Source organism: Plodia interpunctella, chromosome 25 (assembly GCF_027563975.2).
Source record: "Plodia interpunctella isolate USDA-ARS_2022_Savannah chromosome 25, ilPloInte3.2, whole genome shotgun sequence".
Taxonomy (NCBI): Eukaryota; Metazoa; Arthropoda; class Insecta; order Lepidoptera; family Pyralidae; genus Plodia; species Plodia interpunctella.
The window spans coordinates 1,859,132-1,873,686 of NC_071318.1; the positions used below are offsets into that span (position 1 = coordinate 1,859,132).

At 34.2% G+C, this 14,555-nt stretch overlaps 2 protein-coding genes across 3 annotated transcripts in view; one reads left to right on the top strand and one right to left on the bottom strand.

The window, feature by feature from the left end:
* The window catches only part of LOC128680971 (agrin-like), a 108,298-nt gene that overhangs the window by 60,981 nt on the left and 32,762 nt on the right, over positions 1-14,555 (bottom strand). The window lies entirely within an intron of this gene.
* LOC128680974 (alpha-N-acetylgalactosaminidase-like) lies at positions 428-8,553 on the top strand. Its single transcript, XM_053764505.2, has 9 exons — positions 428-823; positions 1,229-1,403; positions 2,167-2,341; positions 2,695-2,792; positions 3,316-3,477; positions 5,165-5,359; positions 6,025-6,189; positions 6,515-6,587; positions 7,203-8,553. The coding sequence occupies exons 1-9, from the start codon at positions 657-659 to the stop codon at positions 7,232-7,234; spliced, it is 1,242 nt and encodes a 413-aa protein (XP_053620480.1). The 5' UTR covers positions 428-656; the 3' UTR covers positions 7,235-8,553.

The window sequence follows — 14,555 nt, forward strand, 5'->3', positions numbered from 1 at the left end:
CTGAAGGAGCTGGGCTGGCTGGAATGATCAGCGGCTCAGACTCCGCACGCAGAAAGGGCCCAGACAAGAGGCCTAACTGCGGAAAACAGTCCTCGAGGGAAATAAGAAGTAAGTAGGTACTAACTCATAGGTACGGGTTGCAAAAGTGCCAGTCTTTTAGGGCGTCATGCTCTAAACAATATTATCCACCGTGCTCTTGCTACCATTAACGTGGCAGCCAATTTAATGGTTTAGCTCAGGATGATGGCTAGAGACTGGATGGTATGACTTTGGCGTCGTGGCAGTTGGAAGAAAAGACTCCCTTTACAAAATATGCTGTCAATGTCATGTGTCAATAAAAAAAGAAGTAATCGTAACGTCAAGTCAGTAAGGTGACAATGAAAAATGTCAAACAAAAGCAATCTGAAATGTGTTTGCTTTTGTTTATTTTATTTTGTTTTTAGGCCATTTTCATATTCTGAAGTCCTTTCAGTTTATTATTCGTCTTCGTCTTAAAAATTTCAAAACAAATAATTTATAGGATGATTTTATAATGATAACTAAGGATAAGTGATAGATTCATTGGATTTAGTGTTGGATCTTGATTAGAAAATTTAAAATAATAACTTAATACTTAATAGAATCAATTTATAATTTAATGGAAATCTACTGCGAATATGCTACCTCTACGTGGCGTATGTTTGTTGGTATTTTCGATATTATTCCCGGCAAAAGTGACTCTTCTTGAGAATGGATTGGCCAGGACACCGCCAATGGGCTGGATGTCATGGGGATACTATATGTGTGGTGACGACTGTGGAAGAAATCCACTTAAATGTTTAGAGTAAGTAATAATAAAGCTTAGGTAACACTTATTATACTCTCTATTATAATTTGAAATAGTGGTGGTCCAGTGGTTCAGACTGTTTGCCTGTGATTACAAGGTCCCAGGTTTGAATCCTACTTGTGCCACATGAGTTTGTATACCAATCTGACTCATGAGTTTATATAAAATCTAACACCAGAACTGTTAACAGTACCACACACATGATAAGAAGAATAATAAAAATATGAAAGTTTGGATGTGATGTTTCTTACTTGCATATAACTGATTTCTATTATAATTTTATGCACAGCATATACCAATAGGGTATCTGAATAGTATGTAGGATACTTTTTTCTCTAAATTTTGACAAAAACCCTGTGGTACAGACAGTAGACTCAAACAGTAATATAATTTTTTTTTCAGTGAAAAATTAATACTCTCTGTGGTAGATTCATTCTTTGATGAAGGCTATCAAGAAGTTGGATTTGAGTACATCATTATAGATGACTGTTGGTCAGAGAAGAGTAGAGATATGTATGGGAGACTGGTGCCCAATAAAGAGAGGTTCCCTCGAGGAATGAAGTTTATTGCCGATTATGTAATTTTTCTATTTATTTTTTCATCGGAATATTTGGGCTTCAAGCTAAATGGGCCTATAAGCAATACTCTTGCTTATCTGCTCCTATAAAGCCAGCAATATCAATTCATTTGTGTCTATTCCAATCTCTTAGTTCACATAGTAATATTACTTAGATCAACTGGGAAAGGTCAAAATGTAGGAGAGCCAATAAAGTTTTGTAAACAAAAATGCTGCTTGTATTAGGTGAGTCTTGGATCTCCGAGGTGTACAAAAACAATATAGTCCCCAATAGATTTGTGAGTGTAACTTTTCTAAATAATTCTGGACCCTTTACTGAAATCATGTAGATCAACTAAACCATCTCTTGATTTCAATCCCAAAAATTTGTAGATTATGTTGTCTGCATAATAGACACCATCATTATGGTGGGTAGTTTGCATTACACCCTAGAGTGTGGATAAATACTCTCATGGATGTCCAAAGCAAATGGTAGGAGTGGAACCTACAGTCCGGAAGCGAGCTAACAAGCAACAACAGAATTATCAAAGGCTAACAAGGAGGTGCTGCAATTCAAAAATTCACATCTGAATCATCTAGCAGTTATTGTCAGCTTAAAGCGCTACCTTGAGAGATTTTAAAATTAAATATTTTGACTGGAAATTGCAAGAAAATGCCAAAGACAAGAATGCCTGGATTAAACTGGGAGTAGCTCTTGCCCAGCAGTGGGAATTAAACTGCTAGAAAAACATTGAAATATATGATTTAATGTACACATTTTTAGATTCACGCAAGAGGTCTAAAGTTCGGTATGTATACGAACATTGCTGACGTCACGTGCATGTTGTACCCTGGCTCTAAAAACTTCTTTGATATCGACGCGAAGTCCTTTGCGGAGTGGGGCGTAGACTACCTCAAAGTCGACGGTTGTTTTGTGCAAGAGTCGTATTTAGATACAGGTAATTTAAATTTGATTTATTTTCTTTACATATTGCACAAAATTGTAAAAATTTAGAAAGCACATGAAATATTCGAAATAGATTAAACAGGAACTTGTGCAGCAACAATAAAATGCGCACAAGGGTCGGAGCATTTCGTTTTCCTTGTGGAAAGGCCATGCTGGATGCGCTACCCCGCTCGTCTGCTTCAGCCCCGCGTATCATCACTCAAGTTTGAGAAATGGCAATAAGTCGTCTTATGTTTTTGCTTCGTGGAAATTTCTTTTATATCGTTTCATATAGGTATTTTAATAATACTCACTTTTTCAATATCAGTGTAAAGTCCACCTGTTAAAATATTGTTTGATTGCCAGCTTACATTGACCTTGGACGGGCGTTGAATTCGACCAAACGACAAATGGTATACTCTTGTAGTTGGCCGTATTACTTGCAGTATATTCATAACAGAAGAGTAAGTATTACATGGTATTTTAATCCCTTACTGCATATATGGAACTGCTGAAGTTCATGATACATATTCTAAATCATTTATCAGGCGTCCAAAGGTTGCGGTGACCACTTCCCATCAGGTTCCCCGCATGCCTGTTAGCATGCGAGTAATATAAAAAAAAATCACGTCCACTGCTCTGAGAAAGAAATGCCGAAAGATTTAAATAGTGTTGGTCCCTATCATACGAGAAGAGCTTATGATCATTGTATTTTACATTTTTTAATAGTATAATGTTTTTTACATGGTCAAGAAGTATACAAAAACATGATAGTGATGGACTATTGATAAAAATCTTCACTACATGAAACAGTCGCTTCCTGCTGTCTGTTCGGCGTGCTTAGATCTTTAAAACTACCCAACGGATTTTTTATGTGATTCATGAAGTTTATTATTTTTTATAAATTTACCCGAGCGAAGCCGGGACAAGTCGCTAGTATGGATATAAAAGGATGAAACGAAATATATGAGAAATGTTATCTTTCAGCCAAACTACAGCCCTATAGCCAAACACTGCAATATGTGGCGAAATTTTCACGACGTTGCTCTCGATTGGAAGTACGTCATAGCTATTATACACAATTATATTGACGAATATCCTAAAATTAACGAGTACCACGGGCCGGGACACTGGAACGATCCTGATATGGTAAGTTCTCCTTATCCTTATCCTTACTTATCCTCCTTAACCTTATCCTTTTACTTATAAACTACTGCACAGATTTTCATGCCGATTTTCATAAATTCTTCTTCATAGTCGTATTCCTGATGGCTGAGGGTCGTGGTCATTACGTGGAATTTTAAACACACAAAACAACTCTCTTGGCATTATTAATGGAGTGGTTTGCCATTGCCTTCTCCATTTCACACACAAGTTAATAATCAACCAGTGTGCAGGTTTCCTCACGATGTTTTCCTTCACCGGATAATGTGATTCCTGAGGAAGTTTTACGTGTATAGTTTATTATGTGTTTGCCCGTTAGTTAGCTTATTAAAGAACATTCTTAACCAAAGAACAAGAAAACTATATAGTAACGAACTAGTGTAACCAAATTAAGATATAAGTATACAACTTTTCGGCCCGAACCGGCAAATCTCATTCAAAGTGGCAGATTAAGCCGGGCACGTGATGAAAAAGATACAGGAAAGAAAAGGACAATCAGTCAATAGATGTCAGCGGTGCGTCCTGTTTCTTCTCATGTAATACATCTATTTCTTGTATGACTGAAATGAAAAATCAATACATATAATAAAATTGAAGAAAGGCCAAATTTGTACAGGAATATATTTAGTTACAGATATAGATGACGAAAATATAATTTTGGAAAATGTTGTCTGTCTGTCTGTCTGAACGCGCATCAGTCGAAATCTACTGGAGCGATTTGCTTGAAATTTGGTATGTTACCTACCTTAGGTATCTTATATACCGGGTTAACATCTTAGATACATTTCATCCCGGTAAATGGTCAGGTTCCCGTAGGATAATTGAAAAACTAATTATGATATGAATCAAAAATTCCTTGGAATCCCGGGTTAACATCTTATAGACATTTCATCGTGGAAAATGAGGAGGGTCCTGTAGGAAAATTAAAATAATAATCCACGGAGCCGATTTACTTTAAAATTTTGTACAAGCAGCCTTGTCAACATTAGGGTTTATCAAATCGAGGTAATATTATTAACCACTACGCTACCCAGGTCGTCAATGGAAATAATAATATGATAAGGGGAGCTTTCTCTGTCTACGTAATTTATTAATGTATTCGAACTGAAATAGAAAAGGAAAATCAAGTCACATATCTGTTGTATTTATTACATCTGGATATCTTTGACATAAACTAAACACATTCAATGTTGGTTCAACTCTGTATTTTTGTATTAAGAAAGATGAAACATGAACTAATATTTGAATAACCCATGTGTGTTGAAATGGCTATGTATTTATTCATACCGGTCTGATGTGTAATGCGACATTTTGTATTTTCTGTTTCGCTGTCATGATATATGCTAAGATATTTTTATATTTATTCACACATACAATACAAATAATTTAAAATGTTGTTTTTATTTTTCAGGATTATATTAATTTGAAAAGATTATATTTTAGCCCAGGAAAGATAGCGCTTTCTGATTGATGAAAAACGTAATTTTAATATTTGCGCTATTTAAAAAGATTATATTTTGGACATTTACAAAAAAAAGAAAAAATAATAAGTTTTTTGTTTCAGTTTATTAATAAAAAATCCAATTTTAATCTTTGAATCCTCCTAATTTTGTATATCTGTGGGTATATAGAACCTGAATGGATGTTTATACGTTTTTTTTTTGTTTTTCAGCTGATACTAGGCACAAGGACGCTAACTCCAGGCCAAAGCAGAGTGCAGCTGGCTGTGTACGCAATGATGTCTGCGCCTCTCCTACTGAGCTGTGATATGAAGATGATAACTCCAGAAGAGAAGCAGTTGTTACAGAATACGGAATTGATAGCCATTGGCCAAGATCCATTGGGAATCATGGCCACTCCGTATAGAGTGAGTTTTGATATCTGTCTCTATTATATTACTAGAGGTCTGTCTTGGTTTCGCTCGGGTAACCATAATGAAAAAGTTGCCTATGTTACTCCAGAAGGTTTCGTCTATCTCTGTGTCAAAGTTCCTCAAAAGCGGCCCAGTAGTTTTTTGAGGTTATCCATTACAAAAAAAAAGACAAATATTTTCTCTTTATAATATTAGTATTGATTGACATAACATAATATTAATATACAGTTTTACAGTTTTTTATTTTATTTTTATTATCATTTTTAATTTTTATTTGACTGGACGGGATAAGTCCGTCGTTGCTAGTGCTTTTTCTATTTTTTGAGCTTGTTATTATTGATTGACGACCTCGGTGGCGCAGTGGTAAAGTTCTTGCCTCTGAACCGAGAGGTCCTGGGTTCGATCCCCGGTCGGGTCATGATGGAAAATGATATTTTTCTGATTGGCCCGGGTCTTGAATGTTTATTTACGTATGTATTTATAAAATATAGTATCGTTGAGTTAGTATCCCATAACACAAGTCTAAAACTTACTTTGGGGCTAGCTCAATTTGTGTGATTTGTCCTAATATATTTATTTATTTTGACATACGTTGTTGCATAATATAATTATTCTGAACAATCTCCCGTCTGTTATCTATATTTTATTTCCATTGCCAGTTGTCAGGCGTGAGGATAATCTACGTGAAGAAGCATCTACCAATGAAAGGAGACTATTACCATTCCTTCTCTGTCGCGATGGTGAATCTAGATCAGAAACCGTCGAAATTCACTTTCACACTCGCCGACCACGGTATATCGGCCCCTGATGGATATACTGTTATGGTGGGTTCTTTACCTATTTCTCAAAAAGTTATAAACTACTTGTATTTCGGAACTATCAATGCTGAGAAGGAATGACGAAAGAATTCGACAAGACAATTTCTAATTAAACAGTGTTGGGCTAAACATTGTTTTTTGTATTATTTTTTCTAGTATTATACAAATATATAATGTCCAACTTTGCGCACATTTTTGTTTGTCGGTTGTTGTCCCACTGATGGGCAAAGTCTTCTCCCAGAGATATTATTCATACAGCGTTAATATATGTATAGGATAAATAGTTTTATATGAACGACTCTGAAGTCATAATTTTTCTTTTGTTTTTCAGAATGTGTTCACAAAGGTGTATGAGAAAAATGTCACGTCTTCCGACGAATTTGAAATTGAAGTGCCACCGGAAGGTATGTATTTTTTGCAGTTGTCGCACCTAAATCTGCAAATGTTGAAAGTTAAACTTTCTATTTAAATTCACTTTTTAATTTTATTTCAATTCAGTTTTTAACATTTTATTTCAATTCAGTTTTTAAAATTTTATTTCAATTCAGTTTTTAAAAGTTTATTTAAATTCAGTTTTGAAAATTTTATTTCAATTCCGTTTTTAAAATTTTATTTAAATACAGTTTTTAAAATTTTATTTAAATACAGTTTTTAAAATTTTATTTAAATACAGTTTTTAAAATTTTATTTAAATACAGTTTTTAAAATTTTATTTAAATACAGTTTTTAAAATTTTATTTAAATTCAGTTTTTAAATAACAGCCACACATTGTTCCTTTCTCAATTTATGTTCTATTTTCAAAAAGGTATATTGGTGGTATGATTGTGCAGAAAATACTTTTTTAGGTAATCTATTCCAAGTGATGGCGTAGGATATTGAAGTGAAAGTGTGTTTGTTTTTCTTTCTATCACGTCAATACAATTAGATTATTTAAATTCAGTTTTAAACTTTTATTTAAATTCAATTTTTAAATAACAAGAATTGGTCTGATCTTAACACTTTTTTCATTTTCTTACAGATGTAACGTTATACTCCCTGTTCCCGTTATAATCATATTATAATTGGTGTTTATATATTGATTTTATGTTATTTAATATGTGTTTTCCATTTTGTTTCCTATCTCAAGGCTGACTTGATATTATTTATTTCATTTATTATTTAGTTACGAAAACTATGTGATTGTTTTATTCCTTTAAATAGGACATAAGTTTAATATGTAGACGAGTTGATTTTTTTTACTATTCCTATTAGAACGACTATTTGAATAGCTCCGCTTTCAATCGTACCTGTCCTTTCCAATTTGAGGTCAAAAATAAGGTTTTATGAAAAAAATATTGGTTGCACAAAGTGGAATGGAAAGGTACTATTAAAATCTGAGCGATTCAACTCTTTGCACTGTTTAGTTTTACTTAAGTATTATAAACGCCAGCAAAATTTTCGATTTGTTCACAATAAGTTTAAATGTGTGGTATATAGAATATTATTATATATATTTTTTATTTTTGACCATACAAAACCTGATCGTATCATTGTTTTTGGATATACTGACGATCTGATTATTAATTTGTATGAAAATGTTGTTTTCTTTTGTTTTGTTTAGGGTTCCGTGCCCAAAGAGGGTCAAATGGAACCATAATTATATTATCTTGAAGGATTCTCAATAAGAAATGCAAATTATTTGGATTATTTAGCATTGCAAGATTATTATTGCCTATGATAATTAGTATTTGGCTAGATTAGATCGTATAAGGAGTATATTAGTATGTTGTTTTAGTTAGCCGAAGAAAATATCATCTATTGAAATTACACTCATATACTTTTGCCTTATGTTTCATTACCATGTATGAAAGATTTTGTTTTTCACTTTTTCCTAACTGATCTATTTCCATTTTAATTATTTTTGCGCGAAAGTAATATCATACAATTTTTAACGTTATTTGATAAAGAACAATAATAAAAAGTGAAAAAATTAATTATCAAATTAAATTATATAATATTGTATTGTATTATTTGATTATATGTAATTTTTTTTACTATCTTTCGAAAAAAAAACTAAATCAAATTAAAAAAGCATGCTTTTTTTCTGCCTTTTTTAACGAATGTTACTTAATGCAATGATTGTGTTCGACATTTTAACTTAGACAAGCTTAGTATTTATTTTATGTTGTATAGAATATTAGTGTATATTTAACATGCATTTCGTTGCATTTATTTTGAAGTAAGCAGGGTTTGTTTTAAGATTAGTTACCATAAATGTAAGTCATATTTTTTGTTGCTCAATTTCTCATTAGTAATGTTGGTTATGTGTTACTCAATTGATGTAGTACCTACTTAAATTTATTGCAAGATAATAAAAGTTGTTTTAATTACTTTATTTATTTATTTACTACATGTAGCTATGAAATGACAGCATTATTATGCCAAAATTTCATATTTACAACAAAATGTTCACAAATTAGCATCCACATAAATGTTTCGTCAAGGTGACATAATTTAAATATAGACCTATATAAAGCAAAAGATTAAAAATCTACCTTTTTAACAAGCTAAATGTTTACGCATACGGAGTACCTACCTACTAATTCCGTGGTTCAGACCATAAATAAAATAAATGGTTCACACTAAGGTCACTCAAAGTGACAAATTGTCTCCAATGTGCGTTGTATATTAGAATAGAGAACTTTATTGTAGTTGTCTGTTCAGGTACTTATGTACTTACCTAAATATTTAAAACATAATGAAGTAATGGTACCTCGACCGACTGGTCGAGGTACCTCAAGACCTTGCAAATTGCCTTGAAATATATTTTACAAAACGATTATTTTGAATAAAATATTCAATTGTTTTTCTAAAACTTTTCCTTCTTTCCCCCAACGATGTTATTATATTTTCTGTCAAACAACTAAATTATCCAATTATTTTCTTGGATTTATTTGCTGAGCCAAATTAATTTCTCCATTACGTATACCAAATATAGAAAATATATTGGCGTGATTTTATTTATTTTACGCCAAATTAAACACACATTAAATCAATAGAGCGTGATATTACAAAAATGTCTAGATTGTAGAAATAAATTGAATGAACAGGGATCAAAGTGTTACTTGTTTTCTGAACAACGTTTGCCTTTATAATATTAGTCGCATTAATATTTATGAAAAAACAATTCTCTCTGAGACAATTTTGGTCGAGTTATCAGTAGAATATCGATCGCTAATTGTGGCAATTCGATCCTGAACCGAGCTATTTAAAACGCTATCTGAACACGAGATATCGCAGGTCTCGAATGCGGCCATTTTTGAGACTTCTCCCCGGGCGACCGCGCCGGGAAGTTTGGAACATTGAGTTATTTCTATAGAGTTGATTTAGTTGTATTGCAGTATTTTTCATTTTTTGAAGAACAAAACCTTACATCTCCCGTCGTACCGTAGGTATGGTATACACCATTGACATGCGCCATCAATGGTGCAGATGATTGTTAGTTGATTTGTGAAACTGCGTGCTGCTCCTAATATTATCTCACAAAAATCTTAAGATACATACCTACTTAAATTAGACAAAATAAAATACATGGCCTTTCGAAGCATGGAACATGCATGTGAATTTGTTTTACAGGAATATTTATCCATACCTATTCTTTTTAATTCTTTGAATCACTTGCACTTTCGAATGCAAAATTAAAAGTACTTTGTAAACTCTAGTACCTACCTAACGTTGAATTTTCACCGACCATTCACTGCAATACCCAGCCGTTAGCATTTTATAACAGTTAACAAAATAGGTAAAACAACTTTTTTTTATAAAACCAAGCAGGCAAAGAGCCATGCGGCCCACCAAATGGTAAGCGGTCACCACAGCCTATCAAAGCCAGCAACACCAGGTGTCACACGCGCGTTGCCAACTTTGTATCCTAGGATGTTTTGCCACAGCACCCGGTAATTACTGCCTCTTTCACCCTTCAAACCGGTATGCAAGCACTGTATGACAGCAGAAATAGATATGATAATGAGAGATCTTTATACCAAAGTCTACATTTAGTACCTAAGTCTGCTCTAGCAATAAGAAGTCATCGGTAACGTTACAGGAAAATTTCTTGTGGACTTTACGAAAATAAGTTTAAATGAAGCCAGGGGATGTCCGGCGGATCAGTGACGTCACTCAGCTTCGAAGTTGACGTTGAAGTTGACTAGATCTTGAGATTAACTCGAGTTAAAGTTCGTCCGTCACTCGTGCTAATAAAATTAGCATGTAATGTCTTCCGTATTTAGTGAAGGATGTTAATATATAAATCTGTGATGGTATGCAATGATCCTGACAAAAAAGTAGGAAAACGGACTCTTAGCTCCGATGCTCAATTGCTAAGAAAGAACCGATAAAACGATCAGATGAAACAGATGACACGAATGACTTACGACTCACGATCAACACGCAATTTAGCCTACAACGCTCGAGTAAAGCTTTCTAAATAGGCTGAAACCAAAAACCTATGTTTTCAATTCGCCAATTGATTAACAATCGATTACCTACGCTACACAGAGAAATTGGAGCGTTCGATTTACAAAGTCGATTACCACTCGCAATCAATCATGTCGGAACTTTATGAAGTTGACCGGATGCTGTTATTGGAGGTCTACATCTGTCTGTGTGTAACGTGCTTAAGTGTTGATGGTATTTTGACGAATAGGTTTATATTAAACAACAGGTTTAACGCGGGTTAAATAAAACGTATTTCCAGAGGTATATGTGCGCGTTTAATACCTGTTGTTTAATATATAATTATACAACGCGAAAGTTTAAGAGTAGGTAGATATTGTGACGATATTTATGTTTTTCATCTCCCTTACATTATTATAAAAAGAAGTCCCCCTGTCGCGTCTATCTGTATGAACGTGATAAACTCAAAAGCTAGTGGTTTAGGTGTGTAATTTGATTACGATTTTTCCCGGACGAAGCCGGGATGGGCCGTTAATGCTTACAAAGGAAGGTATTATAAAACAAAGCCCTCTGCCCGGTATGTCTGTCTGTTCGCGATAAACTGAACGATAAGATGAAACTGATGAAAACAAATGAGTCCGATTGGTATACAAACTAATGTGACACGAGTAAGATTCGAACCTGAGACCTTTCGGTTCACGGGCGGTCTTCTTAACCATTACACCACCACCGCTTCAAACTAGTACCTAAGTAGTATAAAAAAGAAAGTCCCATGTCCGTTTCTAAGCGTACGATTTTGATGCAGTATTCACTGTTATTTAGACAATTTATTCCCGAAGGTTTAGTTTAGACATACCTACATGAATGACCCCGTACGAAGCCAGGCCCTGTCGCTAGTACTAATAATATGACATTCACTTTTGAAGCCTCATATGTTTTTTAAGCCGTTTTATTTTTAGCATTTCCGACTCAACGTACTTACCTCTTTTGTAATATTAAAGGGGAAATGTCATTATTTCGTCTCGCATTACACCCTCAAAGTAAACTTAGGGTTGCTACCTTAAAGTAAAGTAAGGGTTGTGACCGCAATGTTGTCTTGTTATTTTTTAATCGTATCTACCTATAGAAAACAAGAAGGCATGTACTTCACATACGGACTATTATAATTTTCCTCTCTTTTTTCCGGTTGCTCAAATATAATTTATCTTTTTAACTTTCTGTTATTTTAGGACCGGCTGCCTGCCTAATGTCATTCCTTGGGAACGCTGTTGCCGTTGCCTTTCAGTTGTCTGTTTTTTGGAGCAACCAAGAAAGCGCATGGACAGATGATACTTGGCTTACATAATCGCGGCATTAATAACCCTCTATCAGAGCGAGTCTTGAATTAGTACAGTCGACCACATGTCAATTAGTCACGTTAACTACTAAGTAGTTGCTCGCCGCGAACTTAGACCACGCGAATACAATATTTTTTTACAAAACGTTTTAAAGTTAGTACTTTAAAACTTTTTGTAAAAAAATATTATATTTGAGTCTAGTGACTCAAATATGTACAGGGGTCTTCATGTTAAGTTACCTGCTTGGTGTAAAGGCGAAGGGTTAGTCAATCGAGAGTTACCCTTCATGAAGCTTTATGCTGCCGCAATAGGGCCGAGTAGGTAATGTGTAAGTTTTGCCTTTGGCTGTACATACGTACTTCAAGTCGTGAATGCTTAGGATCGCTCAATTTCGAGTAAAATTAAATTCGCCTTTATTCCCGCCACATAGAGGTCAATTTAGGGTGACTTGACGTGCAATAGACTGTATATTGACGTTCGTTCACCCTACTCGAGTTACGTCAAGCGTCGACGGTTGTAGAGGTATAGGGCTGTCACTTAGTTATTTATAGGATAAAATAATTAAGATTACTTACAAAAATTTTCTAACCTAAAATCATTTTGAATAAAGCAACGCTGAAAAGTTGTACTTAATTAAATTTTATTGAACTGTAACAAAAGATCAAGGTTAATTTATTAGGTTAATTTATTTTATTATCTAATTTAATCTATATATAATACCTATACTAATATTGTAAAGATGAAGTGTTTGTTAGATTGTACCTATACAGGCCCAAACTTTGTACAACTTCGGAACTAGGTAGTACTCAACCGATTTATGACATTATTTCATTAGATAGGAAGCTAGATGCATTATTCCTGAACATGGTATTTTGGACACACATACATGGAACACGGTATGCTAATATATCTAGTGTCTACCTCCGTCTTCATTATCGAGAGTATCTAAGTAATACTGGTGTCAGATTTTATTCAAGTCACCTAAAAGCATAAAATATTACCTTTATGACTACCAATATCGTACAAGGTGGTTAAGGGATTTATCCCTCAGGCTTTCCTTTAGGAATGTTTCCTTTAGGAAAGCCTGAGGGACCTTATATTTGATAGGCAATAACAGTATTCCTCAGAGAATTGACGTCACGAAGGCGGCAAAAACACAGTAAAATTAAGGCTTAATTTTTACATAAGGCCCGTGCTTGCGGGCGTCACCGCCGCGAATGAAGCCGAGAAAACACAAGAAGATATTTTATTGAAGTCGATTTCCCTTTGACCAAACGATTGAACAGTTTTGAAACCCAAAACTTTGTATCGGCATTAATTTGCGATATCATTTTGGGTTTATTGGAAAAGTTTCGATTATGACGCCGCTTCACAGATTACGTTTCGTTCCGTGGTTGGTTAATGCGATAACCTCGATATTTCACAAATTTAATTTCAATTTTGAATTACACAATTAGTGAGTTGGTCGTCTTAACTGAGCGTCGAACGCTGCATGTACACATATAAAAGTAAATGCGGCGACGACATACGAAACAAGTATGTTACATTCAAATGGGGAATAAATATACAAAAATATTCATTAGGTACTTACTGAAGAAACATTTATTTAGTTTTATCTGTCGCGTCTGTCTGTTTGCAATGCACATGTTGCAAAATAAATTCCGCTCAATTTGAAATTTTTCTACGTTGAAAATTTCTCTAGACAATGCCTTAATTACAATGCACCCAAAATCGGTTTCCGCCGAGGAGTTCAAGTTTTATAAGCATATGCTTGAGCATGCATATAATTAGAGTCAAAAGAAAAAAAATTGTCCAAAATCCATTGTTTTTTAAAACAACGTATTTCTATTATCTCCGAAAAGTCAAATAGATAGTTGGACAAATATTCCAACTGAAAATATGTCTTATCGAACACAGTGAAAATGTTTTCCTAATTTTAAGCTGGCAACCCTGCAGTCACGAGGCTTCGCGCAGGCGTGTGCTGCCCGTATATTGTTTTACACTTCCATTAATAAAATATATAACGAACACCGTGTCATAATATGTATTTGTCTTTGTCTCTGTCAGAAGAATTGTTATAATACTTTTATGGATCATCGGAATGTTACGTTTTCCTATCCTGTTGGTTTTCCACTTTGACCTTTTAAATACGGTGTAGGTACACTTACTAAATGTACGCTGGCGATCATCCAAGCATACTGGAGTGTCCCTTTGCTAGCAGAAATCTATGTAATTTTAATTGCGTAAGTGTGTCTGTCACGCTTTCATATTTAATCGCGAGTTTTTTTTAATATTCGATACTCATGTTAACTCAAGACCAAAGTAGAGTGTATGTTGCGGTTAAATAATACTTAACATACCTATACCTACTATGTATAAAGCAACAATTTATCAGCTAAACAAAAACAAGTTTCACACGAGTTCGTGTAGTTTGCCGGATTGGAACTCCATGCAAATGTAATGAAAGTTCGTTCGTTTCCTTATGAGGATTGTCAAAGGATCGCGTAATGATGTGGATGGAAGAATTATACCTACTCTGTTGTATAATGCGCGTAGGTACCGCGCTATTTTCTAGTGGGTCCATGATTTTGTCCCTTTGA